The following is a 22,654-nucleotide window of genomic DNA, read 5'->3' on the forward strand; positions in this document are numbered from 1 at the left end:
GACCTCACCTGACAGCCACGACTTCTCAAATATGATGGAGAGCGGCTCGGCAACCACCTCTGCCATTGTCATTGCCCTCTTAGAGAGCGCGGCAGTGAACCCATCCCAATTAGCGGGATCATATAAGTCAGAGGGAGATGCCAATAAGCCCTCCCCCTCCAGCAGCAAAAGAACCACCGCAACCTCCTTCTTAGAAGGAACACTTCTTGCGCAATAGGTTTTACATGCGCGAAGAATCACCTTGATAACGGCTTCCATCGCCCCAGGCTAAGCGCGAGTCTAGCCTTCACCGGGCACTTCCCCGAGCTTCTCGGGGGATCGTGGCTCTTTTTCCCGAGCCTCCCGCCTGACAAGGACTAATGCGCACTCCTCCCCGTCCCCGGGCTTCCACTACTCCGCGGGTTTTATAACATACCCGCTCCGCAATGGGATCCTGCGCCGCTGGCAGAACAGCTGACTTACCCCCAGAAATCACGTCGGGGTCACCATCTGTTGTAACCTTCACCTGTTCGTTTTTCCTGGGAGACAGCAGCTTGGCCAATTACTGAGGTGACACCAATATGGTGAACAGCAAAATGGCGCTTTAATGGAACGAACACGTGCTTATATATGGAGGGGGAGGTCCTAACGCGTTACAACCTGAAGATGGCGCAAGCGCCAAATACAACAGGGGCCATACGGCGTTCCCATGTAAAATCCATCTGCCAGATCTGCAGTGGCTTTAAGCCACGGGGGTTAACACCTGCACCAATAGTTGGGGCAGAATTGCAATATGGACATGCCTGAACTACATTACGAACTGTCAGCAAGGGAATAGAACAGGCCCGTGCCAAAGCCTTGGCACCTATATGAAGAGATGCATGAAGATCATGCGCAGTTCTGACAGTGAAGCATGCTGTGCCTGCAATAACTGATGTGATGTTACCGACGCTAAACAATTAAAGCCACATCCTACAGTACTGGTAAAATCATAGACAGAGAGATTAGAGATTACTGATTGGAGTGATTGCTGATAGCTCTAGTGGCACTATCTATGAGTATGAAATTACAAAGGATCCTTATACAAACATAACCAGGTTATTTTCCCAATATATGCCAACTTTGCCTCAGGTACCTGTTGGAATGTACCTCCAAATGACAAACATTTTATTCAATATCAAGGCAGATGTCTCAAGCCTTGAAAGCATTGCTCTCACAAGCCAGCTGTGTGGAATTGCTTGTTCTCCAGGCCTCAATCTGGCCACCTTTCCCTGAAGGGAACCCATTCTGATGCCCACAATGTATACTGCACTGGCTTAAAAACCATGCACATCAGATTCGTTACATCATGAGGAAAGAGAAGACCTGGTGCTGTCAGGACTTCTAATGCATTTAGAGCAAGGAGTGATTTCAATCCCTGTTTCTCTGCACAATCTATCAGGTGTGTGATGTCTTTCAGATCGAGGGGTACCCCTTCTGGGATTCTGTTACCGTTCTCTACTACCAGGAAGATCTCCAGTACTTTTCCTTCCTCTATCAGGCTAGATCTAAACTTCCCACAATCTGTTAGTGCATCTCTCCTCTAAATGCAAATTCACCTCTCTCCTTTCGCTATCCTGTTCAGTCACAGCTGGAAGCTGCGGGCTCCGCAACCCTCCCCTCAGACTCATCTCCCTTTGATCATGCACTGACTGTTGTAGAGGCTTCTGATTGGTTGCATAGGCACTCAATCTTGTAAAAGGATATGTGGGTCGAATCAGTGGGTCTGAATGCTGTGGTAAGGAGTGCGTCCGGAGACTCTCGTCATTTTGTCTTTCTCCTACGGGTGCAACCTGAGCAGACAGCGCCGGCCACACGCCACCTACTCCTTCAGGCGCGATCAGGGTGGACAGTGCTGGCCGGACGTTATCATCCGAACGCCTGTAAGTTACATCACTTCCCTTTCTCTCTGCTGTTTTTTCTTCTACCGCCTCTCTAACTTTTGACCAATCCGTACCCGAGCCTTGCCCGCAGTCCCCACCCCCCTGGGTGTAACTGCCGTGCACCCTCTGTGGGATGCAGCTGCCTTGCCCAGGCACCGTATTTTTGCAGGCTTCCCAGCCCGCTGTGGTCAGGCAGGCATGTGGCTGTAAGGAATGCGCAGGGCCCACAGCTCCCCTCTGGGGAGGATTTAGAGATATTAAAAAAAGAGAGAGAGAAAGAGAGACAGAGAAAGACAACAAAACCCTTTCTCCTCTTCTGCTTATGTCTCAGTGCAGCTCTGTAGCTCGGCAAGCGCAGGTGCTGGAGTATTGCACAAAGGCTTGCAGTGAGCAAGGGGAGGGCAGCTGGGGTGATTTCATCTTTTCCTTTATAGTGTCTAAAAGTCTGCAGCAAAGCAGCACGTTTCCTCTTGCTCCCTCTCCTCCTAATCCCCCCCTCCTGCCAGAGAGGCACCACTTGGGGGAAAAGTCCAAAGAACACATTGCTGTGCAGCTGTGCTGCGGTTATTCCACACTCACAAGAAACAAAGGAATGTCTGGCAAAGTGGAACCATCTGGCTATGGCTGTTCAGTGCAGGAGACAAAGGAGAAAGCGGAACACCACAGAGAAGGGCTGGGTGGAGAATATGACCTTGGTCACAGCAGCCGACTTTGGGAAGAGACGCTCTCAGGTGTAGCAGCCATTTGAGGCGAGAAAGGTGGAAAAAACTGAGACAAAAAACAGTCGCAGTGTGAAAACCAAACACTTGCATTGCTCTGTGGATAGTTTAAGTGCCTCTTAGTAGTGCTCGTGGTGTGGCTGATGGGTGCTGGTGCCCAAATGAAGGCCTGAATGCCTTCCCTCTGTCACACTGCTGCCGACGGGGGCTGGGGTAGGAAACATAGCTGAGGAACCAACTGGATGAGAGGAATGGCTTTGTGACACACTGTAAGGCGCTGGGGAGATGCTGCGGCCTGGCAGCTGTGCACAGAGCTGTGAGGTAGGTGGGAACGGAGGCACCCTGAACTCCAGTGAAGGGAAAGCAGAAAGGCCGGGGAAAAACAAACCCACAAACAAACAAACAAAAGAAGCAGAGAAAGAAAGAAAGAAAAAAAAAAAAAAAAAAAAGCCGGGAAAGGGCAACCAGAAGGTGCACGAGAAAGAAAATATGGGCTGAGGGGGTGAGGCCGCGGGACGAGCGCGAGGCCCTTCAGCACTCCCAGGAGGCCGTGGCGGGAAACGCCTCAACGCAACGTTGGGCGGGAAGGCATCGCGCACGCGCACATCCACAGCGGAGGGATGGAAAGGGGGAGAGCGCCCGGCGTTCGAAAAATGCCCTCATTGGCTGGCGGCTCCGGTAGGCCCCGCCCGCCGCCCGGCGCGGCCCCGCCCCCTCCGCCCCGCCCCCGCCCCTTTGCCCCGGCCCCCCCCCCGCCCCTCCCCCGCCGGTTCCCCCGCCGCCGCCATTAGAGGGCCGCTTTGTGTCCGCCGGGCCCGCTGGTGAGTGAGGGCCGACCCCGCCCGGCGCCGCATGGCGGGAGGGGGGGCGGCCCACTCGGCCGCGGGGCGCGGAGGCGGCCCGCCGGAACCGTCCTCGGCTCCGCGCCGTGTCGCGATAGGCCTCGCGGCGGGGGGGTGTCGTGGCGTGGCCCGGCGTCCGCGCAGGCCTCGGCTGGGCCCCGAGCGCCGCCGGCTCGCTTTCCCCGCCGTTCCGTTTGTTTTCCTTCGCTCAGTCGCCGCCCGAAGGGAGCCGCGGGTCCCGGCGCCGCTGCGGGCCGTGCTTTGCCCTCCGCAGGCCGAGCTTGGTGTCCCTGACCGGAGTGCGGCCGGTGCGGGGCGAGGCGGCTCCCCCGGCTCCCCTCGCTGCTTCCCCGCGGCCCTCCGCCAGCCCTCTACGCCCGTTTTGCGGCCGTTCCCGCAGTCGCGGTGTGTGCTGGAGGATGGGGCTGGTTGGCGCCGGGTGCGTTCGCTCCGTTTGCGGGCTGACAGCTGGGTCTGCCCGGTATTTCGGCAGTCCCCGTCGGCCGCCGAGGGATCTCTGAGTTAATGAGCCCTTATCGGGTCTTGGCCGCTCGCTGGTCGTTCGGGCTCGTGGTTTCTTTTGTTTGTTTTTACTGTAAATAGTGCTTTTAGCGTCTTTAAAGAACGCTTGGCTAGCAGCGGTTCTGATGGAGCTTCGGAAGTTCTGTTGTTAAACCGTGTGTGCAGGAGGTGAGAGCAGGGGGAACTGCTGCTCTTCCCTCAGCTTGTACTGCTGGAGTTATTTTTCTCTCCAGTATACATATGTATACGTTTATGTATAAAGTTATATTAAGTTCTTTATGGAGAGGGTGGTGAGGTGCTGGAACAGCTGCCCAGAGAGGCTGTGGATGCCCCGTCCATCCCTGGAGGCATTCAAGGCCAGGTTGGATGGGGCCCTGCGCAGCCTGGTCTGCTGGTTGGTGACCTGCACATAGCAGGGGTTTGAAACTGGATGATCATTGTGGTCCTTTTCAACCCAGGCCTTTCTGTGATTCTATTTTGACTTCCTTTAGAGGGAACATGAGGGGTTTTACACTGGTGGGCTCTAATATGAGGTGTGAGTAGATTTTATGGAGCACGAGGAATTTGTAGCTTTCCTCAGGTAGTGCTGATGCCATGTAATGAGAGGTGGCTGAATAAGTTGTAGCTCGGGAGGGTTTGTATGGTGGTGTTAAATGTAGACTGTGTAAGCATGGAGGATGTTGCTTGTAAAAGGTTTTTATCCTGATGTGTAATGTTACAGCCTGAACTTTCTTGTGGTTGTCAATGGTTTGTCAACACTCACAATGTTGGATCCTGGAATTAAGAAGTTTTGTCATCTTAGATGCAACTCAGCAGCAGCTTTCATGCTGGAGTAGCTGTAAATTTGTGAGCTACACCTGCTGTGAACTGAAAGCTGATCCTTGCATGTTCTGATGTAGGCTGCTTCGCTCTTTGATTGCCTCTCTAAGCAGGAATGCATGGAGAATCCAGATTGTGGACCCCAAATTTTTTTTTTTAAATGTTGCCTCGCCACAGTCCTGAGCATCAGTGCAGTGAGGGGTTGTTTTCATGCAGCTGTGCAGGCAGGAACTCTGCTTTGTATTAATCTTGTAGCTGGAATTTTTCAAGTTTTCAGGTATGATAGTAGCATTAACTGAAGTCTCCCAGTGTCTGCGTGTGTTTGGACGTGATGAATTTCTTCTGGATTTAAGGAGAGAAGATAATCCAGGCTGGGGAAGCGATCTTCTCTTCCTGTCTGTACAGGTCAAGGATGGTTGGAGAAAATCTGAAACTTAGTTTGTTTTATACTGAGTTGGTGGTGGTGGTGGTGGTGGAGAATAGCAGAGGTGAGGCATGGCTCTTTCCTTTTATTTTAATAAACACCTGTTGAAACTGAGCTGGCTCTGAGTTGCTGTGTATCCCGGAGGGAGAGGTGCTGAGCTCGGTCCCAGATAGGCAGGCAGAGCATCAATCTCACTACAGGAATGTGCTGCTTTTTGCAATGGAAGCAGCACCTGTGCATGCAGCATGTCAGCGTTTAATCTTTGTGTTGCTGTATAGAGCTCAACAGAATAAGCCAGGTACAAGTCAGCTTCTGTTTAGAGGTGTTGGGGTCTGTGGGCTCAATTCAGTACCCTGAAATGAAAACATCCCCTCAGACTTAAAACAAACAAAAACTCTTGCCATTGGATGTCTGTGTGTAGAAATGCATATGCTTAGGTGCTAGAAAGGCAGAAGGCTTTCTCTGTGCTCCCTCAAACCCTAATGTGTTTGGGATTTTAACATTAGAGGGAAGGAGTCGATGGAAATAAAAGCTGTAACACCAGTCAAGCCAAACAGTTTCTTGCCTGCCAAGTGGTGAGCTATTGGATCTTTGCATGGGACCAGTGCTCTTCTTTAATTGAAACAAGATGGTTTATCATGCTGCTAGCAGCGTGGGGCTCGGATAACCTGTAACAGATCCCTGGGATCTCCCACAGGAGAGCTGTGAGCAGAGCCCCTGTAGCTTAGCTGAGGAGCGTGTTTAAGTAGGACGCCTCCCAGCAAATGGAGCCGGCGTGCGACTGCAAGGAGCAGCAGCTGCTTCTGGATGGGGCAGAGCATGCACAGCTCTAGTGGCACGGTGTGCTGAAGGGCCGATGGGGAACAGGAGTGAATTTCCAAGCAGGTTGCCAGATAAGGATTAGAAGCAGGACTAACTCGTATTCTGCATGCAGTCAGGTATTTTATTTCTCTGCACATTTTTGGGCTGCTCGACATGACTTGGGATTGCTGGTTTGTTTTAATTGGAGCGGCAGGCTGCTCTCTGAGTTGCAAAAACAAAAGCGAGATCAGTAAACACTGGAACAGCAGTGTAAGGCAGGCTGAGAGAGACAACCAGCTGAGAACTTCTAGTGGAGCTGTTTTGTAAAGCAAGTTTCTATCAAAGGTGGTATATCCTATGGTGATGTAGATGCTGAAGGATTTGCAGTAGGGTGTCTTCCACCTGAGCTGGACTTCTAGGGAAGAGCTTTGAGAATTTCAGAGGGCCAGAAGTCTTGATGAAGTGGGCTGCCTTGCAGTTCAGAAGGTAACATTTCTGCATGTTTGCTTTGGATTTTCACTTGTGCTTTGCTGAAATAGTAACGTTTCCATGTGCTTTTTTTTTTCCTACGGCTTCTGAGACATTTAAATGCTCAGTTGCTCAAGACAGCACCAGAAAGTAGCAGATAACTGCATGCTAATCAGTAGCTTTGTTTTGAAATCCAGTTATTTTTCTTTCTTAAGCCTCTTTGGAAATAAACAGTCCTTGCTTGCACTACTTGTAAGGTTGTCAACTTCACATCCTTGGGCAGCTTCAAATCTGCAAGAACGCCAGTGCGTTCATTCTGCCCATCTGACCTGGTTTCCGGGCACACCTTGCTCAGGTATTCCACGCTACTGCCTTATGCCTGTGAGTGTCAGCCGCCGCGTGCACGCTGTGTCACGGTAAGGGGACACCCTTTCCAGCACAGGGTTGGATGTGCTTTCTCGTTCCTCTGTGGCATATTTGCTTTCAGAACACCTGGCCTGGGTACCCAGCCAGGAGACAGTGCCCTGCTCAGCTTGCCACGTTCCAGACCTGATCCCAAAACGTTTTCCCTTGACTGATCGCGGTCTGAGATAAGCTGGAAAACCTTACGGCCAGCAGCAATTGGAGGAGTCAGTCGGGCTGTGCCTTGGGTTAACTTGAGTGAAGTTCCTGTTAAGTGGTGAGGGAAATCCACTCTTGAAATACTGTCTAAAATGCATGTGTCTCACCTAACACCTCTGGTTTTGTAGTGGTATTTTATGCTTTTTTTGTTCTCTTAACAGCTTGCTGATAGATTAGGAAGAAATTGGTGCAGGGATATTTTTCTAATTGGTTCATGGAAAACCTGCTTGCAACTTTGCCTGGATTTTCCACTCCTTGAGCTGAGACTGAATGCAATCCATCATTTCAGCTAGTCCAGGAATTCAGAAAGTTGTTTGGCCTCTTCCTGCTTCCAGTTCTCAGTCTGACATTTGTACAACTGTGAAACATGCACCATACTTTCCAGTTCTTTAAAAGCAGTGCTTGGGACACTTCCCAAGATGCCACAGTATCCAGTGTGTGAGGCTGGGGCGTTGGATGCAACTCCTGTTCTGTCTGTCTTAGAAAAAACCGTTTGATTCCCATCTGAAACCTGGTGGAATTCTTCATTCTGTCCTCTTTCTGCCGGTGAGGAAGGAAAGTCCTACAGAATAAAGAACTGCTGGGTTCATATGTTCAAGCTGGCTGTTAGTTTTCCTTTCTCTGTTCTGACATTTCATCAGAAGGCTCCGTTCATCTCATTTATTTTGTCTTTGGAACGCAGTGTGATTTGCTTTCTCAGTGCCACACGTGTGTGCGGTCAGCATTCAAGTTTACTAACATATCAGTTTTAATCAGTGATTGATTGATTATTTGGGGAAAGCAGTTTGCTGCCTGTTGGTTGTCCGCCCTTGCAAAGCCTTCTGCCTTAATTAACACACCTTTCCCTCTGCTCTTCTTTTCCTGCTGAACGTGCGCTGCAGCCATAGCTGAGGGGTGACAGCAGTGCTGTCTGTGGATGAGCTGGGTGCCTGGGACAGCAACTGGCATGGAGAGAATCCCTCTGGTCCATGGGGAGCCCTGCTGCTGAGCGAAGGAAACTGAGAGAATTAGTGGTTGGGAGTGTTGGGCCATTAAGAGGGGCATGCTGATCTACCAGACCAGGGAGAGCGGGTGCAGCCCTGGTTTGCTACAAGTGAGGTGTTGCTTTTGAGGCTTTTAAAGGGGGTGGTGAAAAGAGGAGAAGTGGGTGACAAAGTGAGGCCTGGCGTTGGCAGCATGTGGAGGAGCATCCCTCCTCCAGAGGGGCTGAGGCAGGTGCACGGGCAGCAGTGAGAGGCTGTGATAGCATGGTAGGATGGCAGCAAGGGGGGAGAGAGGCTTGATCAGCATAATTGGTGCCCACGACTGTGCTCATGTTTGGAAGAGAGTCTTGCAAAGCTTTAACTTTTTTTGTCAAAGGTATTGATGGTTGTTTTCTCATACAAGGATTCGTGCGTTTCTTTATGTTGCATGGGGTTTAATTTGGGAGGGTCTCTGTTTTATTTTCTGCCTAGCAGGTTAGATGGTTTTGGTCGTTAGGCTAACAGAAGCTGTGTCAGTGTATCAGGGCATTTCCCTGAAGGGGATGGCTTGTTAGTTTAGTTTCTTCATTGCTTGGCTTTGAGCACGGTGCAATGACTGCTCTTTGTTAATGCTTCTGTTAATTTAATTAATTCTGTTAAATAGCACCATTATTCATTCAGATATGTGTAATGGAGCAGCTGCAGGTCTGGCTCCTACTCCTGCCATTTCTGCTATGCCCATAGCGCTCAAATTTGTGTACATGCCTCAGCATCTCTGTTGAGTGCCCGTGTTGCTTGTCAGTTACGCTAGCCGTGAGCTGTAAGCCGTGTGTTCTTTTCAGTCTGTAGTTTGTTCGATATGCGCACGTAGATGTTTCCGTTTTGTTAATTTTCACACCACATCTTTTCTGTACTTTAGGTTGACTCCTCACTGCACTGTGAAAGCCGTTAGGAAAAAGTCCTTGGGGTTAAAACCTGGGGCTCCACAGTGTTACGTGCACTTGGGGCTAGAAATAATTTTAAATGGCGACTGATCTGTCTGAAGCTGAACCCGTGCATCATAAGGCGCTTCCACTCTTAACGGGAACTCAGCTGATCCACACGGACAAGTTAAGTGAGGTAGGGGCTGACCCATTCTCCAGGCTTGCCCTTGGATCAGTCATTGACTTCCACTCCTGCTGAAGATTTCTTCGTACTCTTTCTCTCCTGGTTCTAGGGAACTCCATTAGGAGCCCAGTAAACCCTCTAGGTGCTGTCTTTCCCCTTCCCTGCTTCCCCTGAGATGCTGCAGTTGTCAAAATCCCCAAATGCTCATCTCATTTAATGTGGAATGAAATGTTATTTATTTCCTAACTATGAAATGCAAAACTGTCCTCTCCTGGTCTACTTCAAAGGTGCTGGGCTGGATATTACTGTCTTGAAAATTCTGGAAAATATGATTGTAACTAGAATAGTTCTACGTATGCCGCTCTGATTTACTTGAATCCCAACTCAAAAGTTTTCTGAGTCTTCTCAGCATCTGTACTGACTCACCAATGCTTTTTGTAGAAAGCTGAAGAGGACACGATGCCGATCCGCCGCTCCGTGAATTCTTCTTCTCGAGAAACTCCCCCCAAAAGCAAACCTGCTGAAGGTGGCGAAGAGGTGAAAGCAGGTACTGTAACAACTCTGCTGGGTTGTTGTAGCCAGCCACGGTGTTGTATCCAATCATGGGCTTGGATACCGAAGTTGCCAAAAAAATATCTTACGGCTGTGGTTAAAATCCTAATGCTTGCCTCATTTTTACAGGCTGTTCTTGGCCTGCTGGGAATATTGTACAGCTTTCAGTGGGGAATAGTTTGGTTTGTGCTTTGTACACTGTGGCAAAGCCTTGACACTCCTAATATGAAAATATAGCTAGATATTATGTCTTCTAGGCTTGCACGTTCTTCTGGATAAAGGTAGAAATTGGGAACTTTCAGTAGTGATAAGAAAATGGCTTGGAATCGGAAGGAGGAATTAATGGATGGAAAACACAAGTGTTTAATTATTTTACCACACCACATAATGAAGACTGGTATTAATTAATGTGCCTGACCCAGCAGCTTCACCTTGCTTTCTCAGGATGTGTCGTTTCAGTATGATTTTCATTACGTTTCAGTGAGTTTGTTCTCACTGGTGGATGACTGTGTATGTCACCTAGGAAAATACCTATTAATACGCATTTAAATTTTAATCACAGTGCTTTCATGGGAGGAAAGTCATGTGCAGGAATGGAGCAGCAGTGCTTAAGCTTCTCCTTGAAGACAGAAAACTGGTGTTGCACACCAAGGCATGACAGCAATCACTTTAGCCTAGCAGTGGGTAGCAGCAGTTTATATTTGGTCAGGTTGTGGTTGAACTTGATGGTCCCGAAGGTCTTTTCCAATCTGAGCAATTCTGTGACTGTAATTCTGTTTGCATGTTATCCATTAGGCAGGCCGGTCCCTTCAGGCCTGCTCTTGGCTAGATGTGCTTGAGTTAATGTGCTTGGTAAGTTGGTTTCTGACTGGATTTGATTTTGCTGATACATGTGCAGCCTAAAGCTTTGCCAGATCTGGACAAATGTGATTGAAGTTAAAATACTTCAGTTGCCACAGCATGCAGTGCTGAAAAAGCAGTATTTAAAGATGTGTTTGGCGTAAACAAAGCTGCTTATGCTTAACTTCAGTAATCTCTTCTAGAATTGTGTGGTTTTGCACTTTTTTTAGTTAAAATGCATAAAACTTAACCTAGGGGAAAACCTGCTGTTTCCATGATAGTGATTTTGTTTTTTCTTCTTCCTCCCTTCCTGACCCCTAGGCATTGTGATGGGCAGTGATTGTGATTGCAACAGTAACTTCAGGAGTTAAGAGAAGGGTGGGGAGTTAGCTCTTGTGAAAATACTGTGTGATGTGTGATTCTGGCATTTGATGGTTCACTGCACCATACTGAAGCTCTTTCAGTACCTATGTTCACTTTCTTACTTAAATTCAAATCATCCCTTAAAATTAGAGTAAATAAACAGGTTGGAAATCATTTTCAGGGTTTGTTAGTACGTTTTGTTTTTGTTTTTTTTAAATCCTCCACCTTCACTAAGAGCAGGGGCCAGTTTTGAATAGTAAGCTGATGCATCTTTACATCTTCCAGATGCAGAAGCCACTTCTGAGGAATCTGCTTCTGCTGGAGAAGAACAAGAGAATGAAACCCTGCCTGCTGCTGCACCTAGTGAAGCAGAACAGCCAAAGGAACCTGAGAATGAAGAGAAGGGGGAAACCAAGTCCTCAGAAGAAACCAAAAAGGAGTAAGGCTTGCTTAGTGCTGAACTTAAGAATTTGGGTAGGAGAAAGACTGGTTCTGTAGATGAAAAAGATTATGGGAGAGATGGAGAAAATAGGGTGTGTCCCTAAAAGAGGTGCCCGCTTTTCACAGGAAGAAGTATTTTCAGTGTTAAATGTTCTAGGCATATTTTTTGTTGCTGTTGTGCTTGTTGGCTTGTTTTACATTCTCCCATCTCAATATTGCTTTGCATTTTCCCAAGCGATAAAGATCAGTCTAAGGAAAAGGAGAAGAAGGTGAAGAAGACCATTCCTGCTTGGGCGACTCTTTCTGCTAGCCAGCTGGCTAGGGCACAGAAACAAACTCAGATGGCTGCCACTTCACGTCCGAAGATGGATGCCATTTTAACTGAGGCCATTAAGGTAAGTAGGAGTCAAGTGTTTTTCTGTTCGCCTGTCACAAAGCAGAAGCACGAACTACAGTTTATGGTTTTAGCTTTCTGGTGGTACAAGTGATACTGCTGCTGCTTAGCAGGAAACCTGACTGTGAGGCATGTGTGCTTCTGTCTGGAAACCCATGGAGCTGACGTGATGATGATGGAGGGGCTCTGGAGCTTTTCTTTGTTTTGAATTTGTTTCCCTCCCTGGGTTAAAATATTAGAAATGGCTCTGATGATGTAAACTGGTTCATTACTGGTGTCCTTTAATTTGATGTGTCTCCTAGCCATAGTTAACTTGGTTTACCTTGATTAGTCTGTCTATTTGATGCTTATCTTTTCCAGCATCTTATTGTAATTAAGAGCAGATGGCAGTACTTTAAGCTAGCATTCTGAGGGGTGTTGGTTTTAGTTGGCTGTATGCTTCCTTCTGCTTGTAAGGAGAGACTTGTGCTGTTGTAGTCGCTCTGCAACTCTGCTGTCCTCACCTTGAGACTTAGTTCATGCAGATGGCCTTTCCCAGAGACCTGAGCTCCACCAGCTTTAATTACAAGATGGCCTTTTGAGCCCCTGAAGCATGCTGTCGTGCATCCAAATCTGTTAGACTGAGAGAAGCTATGCCATTTCTGGATATATATTTAGTTATAGTTATAATATAGTGTTACCAGGGCAGGTAATGGAGTTCAGTGCTTTCTTATACTGTGCATAAGTAAAGTTTATCCTGTACTTTGCTTTCTGAAGCCATCTAGGTCTGGTAACTTGCTTAAACAGAGGGGGCTTTATCAAGTCACAGCTGGGATTTTCTACAGTATGTCAGCTCTCTAAAGTTTAAAACACAACTGTTTTGTCCCACTCTGATCCCTGGCTGGAGGACTCTAGTGGTACAGGCTGACTGACATGACAATTAGTGTCTTTGAAGAGTCAAGATTATGGACTTCAAATTGGTGTTTGTTTGTTCTGCTAGTTTGCTAATGCCAGTCCTTTATCTCCTTCAAACAATCAACAACTTATTCTGATTAATCTGTTAATGACTGTCTATCTGCCATCATTATAATGAATTACTAATGACTTGCTGGTTGGGCAGTGCTGGCTTGCCCAAATGTAACTATTTTTTGTAATAGCACATAGTGTATATTCCATTGCTTTTAAGTGCTTCAGAATAGGAGAGCAGTTGACATGCTTGCTGTTCTGCTCTTGTTTGTCTGCTCTTCAGCCACTCTGAAAGAGAAAGCCATGTATTTTCTTACTCAAATTTTCTACTCCTGAGTCATTGTAGGAAAAGGTCATCCTGTGCTGGCCTGTATGCATCATCAGCTCAGTCTCTCTTCTTCTGGTCCCGTAGCAAAGTAGTTTCAGTCTAGATATTCTTTACCAACTTTTGATCCTGTTGCAGGCGTGCTTTCAGAAGAGTGGCGCATCAGTTGTTGCGATACGTAAATACATCATCCACAAATACCCTTCCCTGGAGCTGGAGAGAAGAGGCTATCTTCTAAAGCAGGCCTTGAAAAGGGAGCTGGAGAGGGGGATCATCAGGCAGGTAAGGGTCACTCTGCAGAGCGGTGCTGCCGGTGGTGCTACTGAGTCATGCAGGAATTTAGGAAACCATTAGCAGGCCTATGGGGAGATCATGTTCTTCCTTTCGGAGGTTCTTCAATCTCTGTGTCCATTCATTTAGACACTGATAGAATTTCTGCATGATTCTGCCAGTCACACGCAGTGCACTGTTGTCGTTTGTGCCCTGGGAGAGGTGGCTGTTCCATGGTGGGAAATTGCTGCTGTGTTGCTGTACGATGCATCTTCAACCTGAGTCTAGCAACATCCCTTCTGCAGTAGCGTGTTGCCTGCAGCTTACAGCTGTGATGCCAGTGTTGTTAGGATCTCCTGGTCGGGGCAGGAGGGTATGTTTGTTATGTCTAGCCATGGCTTCTGGTCTACTGAAGTGGATTCAAATCCAACTTCTGCCCCTCGCAATTAATCACCAGGATGAGCATTCATTCAGAATCTGTTAATAAGTGTTGCTTAGTCTCCTTCACAGTTATTATCCTCTGTTACTTTGCCAAAGGGTGACACAGGCTTTATTTTTAACTAGGTGAAAGGGAAGGGAGCTTCTGGAAGTTTTGTGGTGGTGTCTAATGCGGGAAAAACTGTTCAAAAAGCCAGAGACAGAAAGGTAAGGCGAAGTGCTTCAAACATGACTCTGAAACTTCTTATTTAATGCATCTTATGAAATGCAGCTTAGTGCCAATTCGAACAATTTCCTCCTCCTTGCTGTACCTTCCTCCCCCAGTACAGTAATTAAAACATCTCTATCACTGAAATCAGAATCAGAAAGCTAGTATGAGAAATTAAGTAGAATAATACAAATCTTAGTTTTAAAATGTTTACATTAAACCCCTAGGCTTTGGTTCTGAGGCAGAAAACTGAATAACCCTGAAGTTCCTCTTCTGTCTTTACCTGGTAGAGAGAGATGCCTCTCAGGTATTGTAAGAGAACTTTCTGCAACTGCTGTTTCTGTTTTATCTGTTGCGTGGATAAATGGAACACTTCAATCTTCAGCACTATCTATCAGACAAATGTTTTCCATTAGCTGAGAGGACAGAGGGAAGAAGTAGTGAATGTCCTAAGGCTTCTGGAGGGGAGCTGCAGGAGTTGGGTGTGTATTGTTCTGAGGTACTGTCATGTCTGAGTCCTGGCACAATTAGTTGTGTTCCAGCACTGCTGTTCTTTGCTCCCTGCAGCACTGGGTGTGTGACAAACATTTCTAATGCTGCAATTTCAAAATGTGTAGCTGGAGTTGCTGGCTTAGACAGGTGATCCTGGAGAGTTTTCTAGCACTTTGGTGCTTACCTCTTGGCTATGGGGCAGACCCCAGGGCCTAAACTTGGTGGTGATAGGGACACATTCGATACCAGGACACTAAGAAACTAATTAGGTGTAACTTCTTTTTAGATAGAACTGTGGGCTCCATGGCAAGTTTGAGTAAGGCACCTGATAACTATTAACACATCACTTTTCTTGTCTGCAGCATATTTGTGTATTTGTTTTTAGTCACTTTTTCCATGTCAGAGCAAAACAAATGGATGGCTTTTGGTTTGGGTGAATTCAGCTGGCAGGTGAGCAGCACCCTCACCTGTTTGACCATTTGCAAAGCTCCTGTTCAGTATCAAAACTGTTAGACTTCAGCAGATTTCCTGGCTGTCTTCTTTACATAAAGCAGATCGTCCCCTCCTGATAGCAATAAAGCAATGGAGGAGAATTCAGGAGAAAAGCAAAACTCCATGCTGTCAGTTGAACAGAAGTGCTGTTTATTGTTGGGAAAATTGGACTTGTGTGAACAGGTCTTATCTTGATGGTTTTTGTTTTTTTTGTCAGCATGAATCATTTTCACCTGACTCTGTCATTGAAAAGTAACAGAGAAAAAGCCTCTTAAAAAAATAAAGAGAAGGAAAGTGTTTACTTAAAAATAATAATGATAATTAAAAAAAAAAAACAAACAAACAACAACAAAAAAAAACAGGAAATAGATGTTGCTAAGTGCTCAGTATAATTATGTTTACTAGACTTTGCTAGACTCCCGTGAGAATTCCAACAGATTTGCTAGATTTTACTTAAACTGCTAAATTGTCTGAATTCCAAGAGCTGCCTTACAGAACTTGATTTTCCAGATCTGTGGCAGTGTCAGGAGCACTGCTTACCTGTGCATTGCTGGTTCAGAAGGAAGCAGGTCTAGGCCCCACTGATGCATGAAGGTGTATGTATTTCAGAAAAGCAGTTCCGTTTCGACTCCAGAGCAACAGGTGAAGCTGGAAGACATCCTGCCACTGGCTTTCACCCGTCTTTGTGAGCCAAAAGAAGCTTCTTACAGCCTGATCAAGAAATACGTGTCTCAGTATTATCCCAAACTCAAAGTAGACATCAGGTGGGTGCAGGGGTCGGCTCTTGAAGCAGAACATCCCTGAAATGCTGTCTTCCTCTGGCTTCGCCTCCCTCCGCAGTAATGCCATTCAGTATTGCATCGGGTGGCAGGCAGGTGGTGCTCTGCACCGTGCAGCTTGGAGGAAGGCTTGAGAAGAGCCATGCCTTTTCGCTGCGTCCCTCCACGCGCCAGCTTTGTTCTCGATGCTGACATCAGCGGTGCTGTATGCATCTCTGCCCTTAGCAGGAACCAGAGATGGTTCATAGATGTGTGGATATGAAGGCCTGTCCTCAGGATTTTTTCCTGTGTGGTTTTGAGCGCTTTAACTGGCACACACTTAAAATAATCTGAGAGTTTCTATAAATGGAATGTATCAAGGGCCGGGAAGGAAGCTAACCTGGTAAAGCTCTGTGCATCGCCTCTTAGTGTGGGACTTGTGCTCAGCCCTTCGTTGGCTGTGAGCTGACTGATTCATTGCCCACTGAGTCCCATCTACAGACGTGTGTTTTGAAATGAATAAATCCTTCCAAATGAAGCTTGTTTGTTTCTGGATATGCAGTGACACCCAAAAAGCACTGCAGTAGAATTTCTGCTCATCTCATGTAACCAGCACTTGCTGACAGATCTCCATTTAAAACGTCTGTATGTAGGCAGATGCCTCCTGTAACTACAGCTTCTCTCACATTCTCTGCAGAGCATTGTTTCTCTGTTTGTTTTTTACGCTGTCGGTGTGTGTCAGTAAAGCTTTATCCTCCTGTATTTCAGACCCCAGCTGTTGAAGAATGCCCTGCAGAGAGCAGTAGAAAAGGGCCAGCTAGAGCAGATCACAGGGAAAGGAGCATCTGGGACATTCCAGGTCAGAGCCGGAGTTCGTCTTCTTTTGTTGTCTGTAATAACCAGGAGCCTTGGATATAAGTTAATGTGCCCTCCCCACCCCAGCTTTATTGGGTGCCCCTTTCTTTAGCAGCCTGTCATGTTCAGCAGTTGTCAAACTATGAAGCAGTAGGACTCTTTCTCTTCTTGGTCTGCATTTGTGGAACCAGACCCCCTGCCTTCCTTGCTTAGCATGCTCTGCACACTGCTTCAGCTCTGAGTCATTAGCACAGTAGGGGAGATGGTGGGGTAAGCTTTCCATTGCTAATTGTAAGTGCAGTGGGTACCCCAGGTGTCTGCAGTGTTCTTCCTTGTGTCTCTGCCATATCTGTCTCTTGGGTACATCTGGTCTGTGGGATGGAGGAAGGTGTGATTTATTTCCTTCCCTGAGCAACAGGCCCTTAGATTGCCACAGACTTGCAGTGTGCTTTGGGACTGGGCAGTGTGTTACCAATGAAAAGCACTCCAGGCCAGCTGACTCAGTAGGCCTGTCCTACCGTTAAGGCTGGGAGAAAGCGTTCCTCTGCAGTGTTTTAATGTAAAACATATCTGTGCTAATGCAGGAGCGCCGACCCACCTGGTGCAGAGGAGCTTGTCCTGACCTGGTTTGGGAGAATTTTGTCTTGATGCTTTTCTCTTCCTCCTTGGAAAATAGCTGAAGAAGTCAGGGGAGAAGCCCCTGTTGGGTGGGACTCTGATGGAAGATGCCATCCTGTCTGCTATTGTGGCCATGAATGAACCGAAGACCTGCTCCACCACAGCACTGAAGAAGTATATCCTGGAAAACCACCCAGGGACCAACTCCAACTTCCAAGGTGAAGTCCCAGGACACTGGTTGGTTTGTTTTTTTTTTCCCCAAACTCTGAAGGAGAGCCCAGCAGCTGCAGATGCTGGGGCAGGTTTAAACTACTTGGTTGAGCTTGCTAGGGAACAGAGAGCTGCTCTTTGTGCAGAGATGCTAAGTGTTTTTAATTCCCGTAAGTTCTTTTCAAATCTGACTACTTTCTGAGATGTAATGCGTGTTTCTCTTGTCTGTGACACTTTCCTGGGAAGGGAGAGCCGTATTTCAACTACTTTTTTGTTCTCGAACTGCCAACAGTATTTTTCTCTGTATTGAAAAGCTGCAGCTTGATGTAAACACAGTTCCTGCTTGCTTTTTATGTAGAGAAGTTTCACAATGTAACTCGAAAAAAAAATGAGAATAAAAACCTGTAAGCATCCCTCTTAGTGTTGTGTTTGAGGACCTCCTCTGGCTCTCATTTTGAAAAGTCAAGCGAGTGAGGAGGGAAAAGACGAATCCAGTTGTGTTTGGAATAATATTTGGCATATCTTCATTCCCAGTAGTAACAGTAGTGTATATTTTGATTGTTGTGTGAACAGAAGCAATAATAACAGTAGATTTTTCTCCTGTCTTCCTTGTTGTTTTTTTTTTTTTTTTTTTGGTCTGAGCCCTGACGCAGTTGTTTAATGTAGGCTGAAGGTCATTTAAAGCAGTGTGAGTTTGCCACAGTTTCTAGTAGTATCAGACCTAAAGGTAGATAATCTTGCTGCCATGGCTTTGTGATGCTGGAGCGAGCAATTCCTCTAGAGCTGAGGCCAGAGAGGAGGTTGCTGATGTTACAGTCATCACCTGGAGCTGAAGCTCAGCATCCACACAGTTCTTTAAGGCAGGGTTGAACAAAGCGTGGAGGAGTGCAGCCTCCCTCCCAGCAGTGCAGGCTGAAGAAGTTGCCTGTGGCCTTTTGCCAGTGAGAGGTGGATGCCAAGTTTGACTTGTTAATCTTGGGGTAGGGAAGAGAGTTGACCCCAGGAGGGTCAACTGCATCCTGCATTAGAAATGGTGTGGCCAGCAGGAGAGGGAGGTCACCATCCCCTGTACTCAGCACTGGTGAGGCTGCACCTCAAGTGCTGTGTTCAGTTTTGGGTACAAGAAAGACATTGAGGCCCTGGAGCGTGTCCAGAGGAGGGCAGCGAAACTGGTGAGGGGTCTGGAGCATGAGTCTTATGAACAGCGGCTGAGGGAGCTGGGATTGTTCAGTGTAGAGAAGAGGAGGCTCAGGGAAGACCTCACTGCACTCTACAGCTTCCTGAAGGGAGGTTGTGATGAGGAGGGGCCTCTTCTCCCAGGCCAAGAAACAAACAGGACCCAAGGAAATGGCCCCAAGTTGTAGCAGAGGAGGTTTAGGTTAGACGTAAGGAAGAACTTTTTCTCTCAGTGGTCAGGCACTGGAATGGCTGCCCAGGGAGGTGGTGCAGTCGCCGTCCCTGGCAGTGTTCAAGAGGCGCCTGGATGAGGAGCTGTGAGATGTGGGTTAGTGCTTGTGGTGGCAGTGGTGATGGGACTGTTGGACTCGATCTTGCAGGTCCTTTCCAACCCTGTGATTCTAGGATTCTGTGATTCTTCCCTCACACTTATAACTCCAGTCAGATCCTTCACATGCTGCTATTGATCTTCGGTGCCCTGGGTAGGAATAGTTTGTGTTGCTCCTGTTTATAAAACAGAGTTATTTTATTAGCTTATTTTAACAGACACTTTGGAGAATGTTCTCAGAGGAGCTGAGACTTGAGTTTGTTGGGCAGAAGTAGTTAAGCACTGCTATCGAATGCGTTCTGAAAGAATGATGCCCTAATCGTGACGTCAAAAACCTGCGCTGTTCTTGACTTCTTCCTTCAGTGAATTTAAAGCCTCACTTGCCAAATGTTCACGAGCCAACACTTGAATCCTATCAATTGTTTGAATCTTTGAGAAAATTAATTATGAAGTGATTTTAGTATGTCGTATTGAAAGGGGAAGCTTTGAAGTTCAGTGTTCTTGCTGGGTGCTTCACGAAGCAGCAGATCATTGGTGAGTGTAGGAAGAAGCATGCAGTGATGTCCTCATGAGTTTCAGCTCTGGTGCAGTTTCACTTCCCTTCAGGTATCCTGGGAAAGAAGATTTCATATTGGCTCCCTGTCTCTTATTTCAGAGGGCGCTGCAAGAGCAGTAAGATCAGACCAGTGGGCTAAGATAGTAATGCAGCCTTTGTCTGATTTTTTTTAATTTTTATTTTTTCCCCACAGTGCATCTACTGAAGAGAACCCTGCAGAGATGTGAGAAGAACGGCTGGTTGGAGCAGATTTCTGGAAAGGGCTTCAGTGGAACCTTTCAGCTTTGCTTCCCTTATTACCCTAGGTAAAGGGCTTGGCTGTGAAATGATGTCAAAGATGGGTCAGCCAGAGAGCATTGCTGAAGTTCGTAGGCCAACCTCCTGCTTATAGGGAAGTCTTTGGAGGGTTTAATAACTGAAAAACCACAGCATTGTCACCTGTCTTGCTCTAGGTGATGACATTACTTGGTGTCTGACTGTGAGTGGACATAAAGCTGACTTCATTAGAAGGGAGACTTAAGGGCAGTGAAAATACTAGGCTAAATGCTCTCACGTACTCTGTCATGATGGTTCTGTGCTTTGTTTTTTTCCAAGATAGTAGCTATTGAAGTGTTTCCATGCTAAAACAAATTTGCATGAGCAGGTGGAGTGTGTTGTGTTTAATGCAGGGGTGCTGATAACGAGAGGGCCTGGTCTTTCGTGGTGCTGATGTGGAGGAGAGGTAGGAGGAGGGAAGCTGGCCTAGGTTGGCCACCATGAGACTGAAAGCAGCCTTTTCTCTGCTGCTGTGAGTGTATGTTGTGCTGGGCCGCAGGGAGTCCTGGGATGGTGACTTCGTGTCCCACGAAGAGCCGCATGGCAACGCAGTAATTAATGCTTCTGCTTACCACCTTCTTTTGTCGTGTATGTGTGAAGTCCTCAGTAGCTCTGGCCTGCATTCAGAGCACTGGAGTCTGATCTTGTTCTTCCATTGTTTGCACAGAAGGAGCAATTAGGGTTGGCCAAGGCCTTAGAAGTAAGTTGTGCTCTGACAAGAATTCTCTTGTAGCCCAGATGTGCTCTACCCAGAGAAGCAGCAGGATGAGGACTCCGAAGAATCTGATGAGGAAGAAGAGGAGGAATCTGAGGAGGAAGAAGAATCTGAAGATGAGGAGTCTGAGGAGGAAGAGCCACCACCAAAGAAGAGGTATGGTAGCAAAAGAGAGAAATGGGCTCCTTTGGATGAATTAGAAGTGACAGTTGGAGCTGTAGAGTGTTTTGCTGTGGCTGCTGACCCACAAGCTGCCACTCAGGAGATATTAGGAACTTTATTTTCCAGTAATTTTCTGAACTCCTGGGGGAGCTGTTAGGATCAGGACTTCTCCAGGATGTGTCTGCAGAAGCAATGCTCTGTTCCACAGATGATAATCTGTCACTCCATAGCTGGAATTCCTCTAGATGAGAGAAATACTTGTTCTCTGTGGTGCCTTTAATCTCCTCGGTGCCTTTTGTGCTCTACAAAAGAGCGGCGCTCCGTGTGGCACTGCTTGGACTTGTTGTTTCCTCAGGAAAACTTTTTCCTACGGTATCGTCTGCAGTTGTGTAGCCGGACAGGAAACCTGTCTCACTCAGAATGGGGGTTTAAGATGAGTGTTTGAATAATAATAAAATCACCGTCAGAGAGGCAGAGAGAATCCTCAGCTCGCTGGATTGTTCTGGCAATCGACTTAGGCATGTAAACAGACAAATAATGGCAAGCAGTCTAACAGAGGAGCCAGTGCTCTGCCACTGAGATCTTGGGGGATGGAGAAGCGTGTGGCGCGGCAAGGTCCACCGCAGGGCTCCTTGCTCTGTGGGATTTGGCTAATGAAATGTACTGCTGCATGAAGGAACATCCGTGGTAAAGAGCAGAGATGCCAAGATCTGTTTCATTTATGTAAATTGATGACAGCAGCTCTGCTCTGAGTCGCGTTTGCGCCTCTGCTGAGATCTTGTGCCGCCTTTCTGACAGGATTCAGAAGAGACCTCCTCCAAAGTCACGGAGCAGGGCTCCTCCGATGAAGCGAAGAGAATCCAAGCCCAAGCCCAGAAAGACCCCTGCAGCCCGCCAGGGGAAAGCGAAGCCCCCACCCAAGGTGAAAACCCCTGCAAAGAAAGCCAAACCAGCAGCCCCTGTCATCAAGAAACCCTCTGGTGGCAGCTCTTCCAAGAAACCAGCAGCTAGCGGGAGGAAGGAGGTGAAACCTTCTGCCAAGGGCAAATCTGCCATGAGGAAATCTCTCCGGGCAAAAAAGTAAATATTTCCACTGTCAGGGGATCCCACGATCAAATCCACAATCTTGTTTTATAAAGTCAACGTGCATTTGTATTTTAGTTCTGATGCTTAAACACTTTTTTTTTTTTTTTTTTTTTTTTCTTCTTGAATGATGGGGGGAAAAAGCTGAAAACTAAATCAAACAACCTAAGCATTTGTTAGATCTCAGTGCTGTGCCTTGTGCCTACCCCTCCCCTGGAACAAGTCATCTTTAGTTTCTACAATAATCTTAAGACTTTTCTAGGACCTGTAATCTGTACATTTTATGGTGTTTTTCTTGGGTTTGAGGGGAGGGCAGCGTTTAAAAATTCTTCAAAGAAGTTATTTGTATTTCCAGGCAGCAGGAACATGGTGATTGGGGGAAGTATGGTTCTTAATTGAGAAGGTACGACGGCACTGGAGTCCTCCTTAGATCCCCTGCATGATGAGGTCCTTCCTGCTTCTGTGAAGGAGCAGTGTATCTATACAGCACTTGCACTGAGTCCTGGAGGTGCTCCTTTTGCTCAGCTGTGATGCTGGCAGGTCGAGGGGGGTGTGTGGCTTTTTCAGTAAGTGGGAGAGTGGGTCCAGGTCTTCAGTCAGCAGAGGCTGCCGCGTTACCGAGCATCTGACACCAGAGGGGCTCTAGAAGGGGTGGTTCTTGGGCGGGTGATTTGAATTAGTGTTTCCATGCTACTTCTGTTACCTTGAAACCAAAATATATAAAATTCTTCTTGAATCCAACTTTCAAATGTTTTTAAGAGATGAAGAGCCTAAGTTTTGTCACTTCTTGTTTACCCTTTTTTAAAAAGAAAAGTTGGAAAGCTATACAGTTGCTAATGTAGAGATGTTGATAAGTGAGGAACATGCAGTTTGCTAAAATAAAATGAAACAAGATTCCGGGCCTGCTCTGTGTGTCCTTTACCTTCCTCGCC

At 47.1% G+C, this 22,654-nt stretch overlaps 1 protein-coding gene across 3 annotated transcripts; it reads left to right on the forward strand.

Annotated features, from left to right (window-relative positions):
- The first annotated feature begins 1,805 nt into the window (after positions 1-1,805).
- Positions 1,806-22,619, forward strand: HP1BP3 (heterochromatin protein 1 binding protein 3). Of its 3 annotated transcripts, XM_048967385.1 has the most exons (14): positions 3,370-3,441; positions 8,999-9,198; positions 9,628-9,733; positions 11,227-11,380; positions 11,618-11,777; positions 13,185-13,328; positions 13,881-13,961; positions 15,556-15,710; positions 16,473-16,563; positions 17,236-17,395; positions 19,641-19,752; positions 20,496-20,633; positions 21,438-21,719; positions 22,078-22,619. In XM_048967385.1, exons 2-14 carry the CDS (start codon positions 9,103-9,105, stop codon positions 22,115-22,117), a joined length of 1,719 nt encoding a protein of 572 aa, XP_048823342.1. In that variant the 5' UTR covers positions 3,370-3,441; positions 8,999-9,102; the 3' UTR covers positions 22,118-22,619. The 3 variants fall into 3 exon arrangements, with proteins under 3 accessions (XP_048823344.1, XP_048823342.1, XP_048823343.1); XM_048967386.1 differs by lacking the exon at positions 8,999-9,198 and having other exon boundaries at positions 3,371-3,441; XM_048967387.1 differs by lacking the exons at positions 3,370-3,441; positions 19,641-19,752; positions 20,496-20,633; positions 21,438-21,719; positions 22,078-22,619 and adding an exon at positions 1,806-1,901 and having other exon boundaries at positions 17,144-17,256.
- Positions 22,620-22,654: the final 35 nt, after the last annotated feature.

Source organism: Lagopus muta, chromosome 21 (assembly GCF_023343835.1).
Source record: "Lagopus muta isolate bLagMut1 chromosome 21, bLagMut1 primary, whole genome shotgun sequence".
In the NCBI taxonomy this organism is placed as follows: Eukaryota; Metazoa; Chordata; class Aves; order Galliformes; family Phasianidae; genus Lagopus; species Lagopus muta.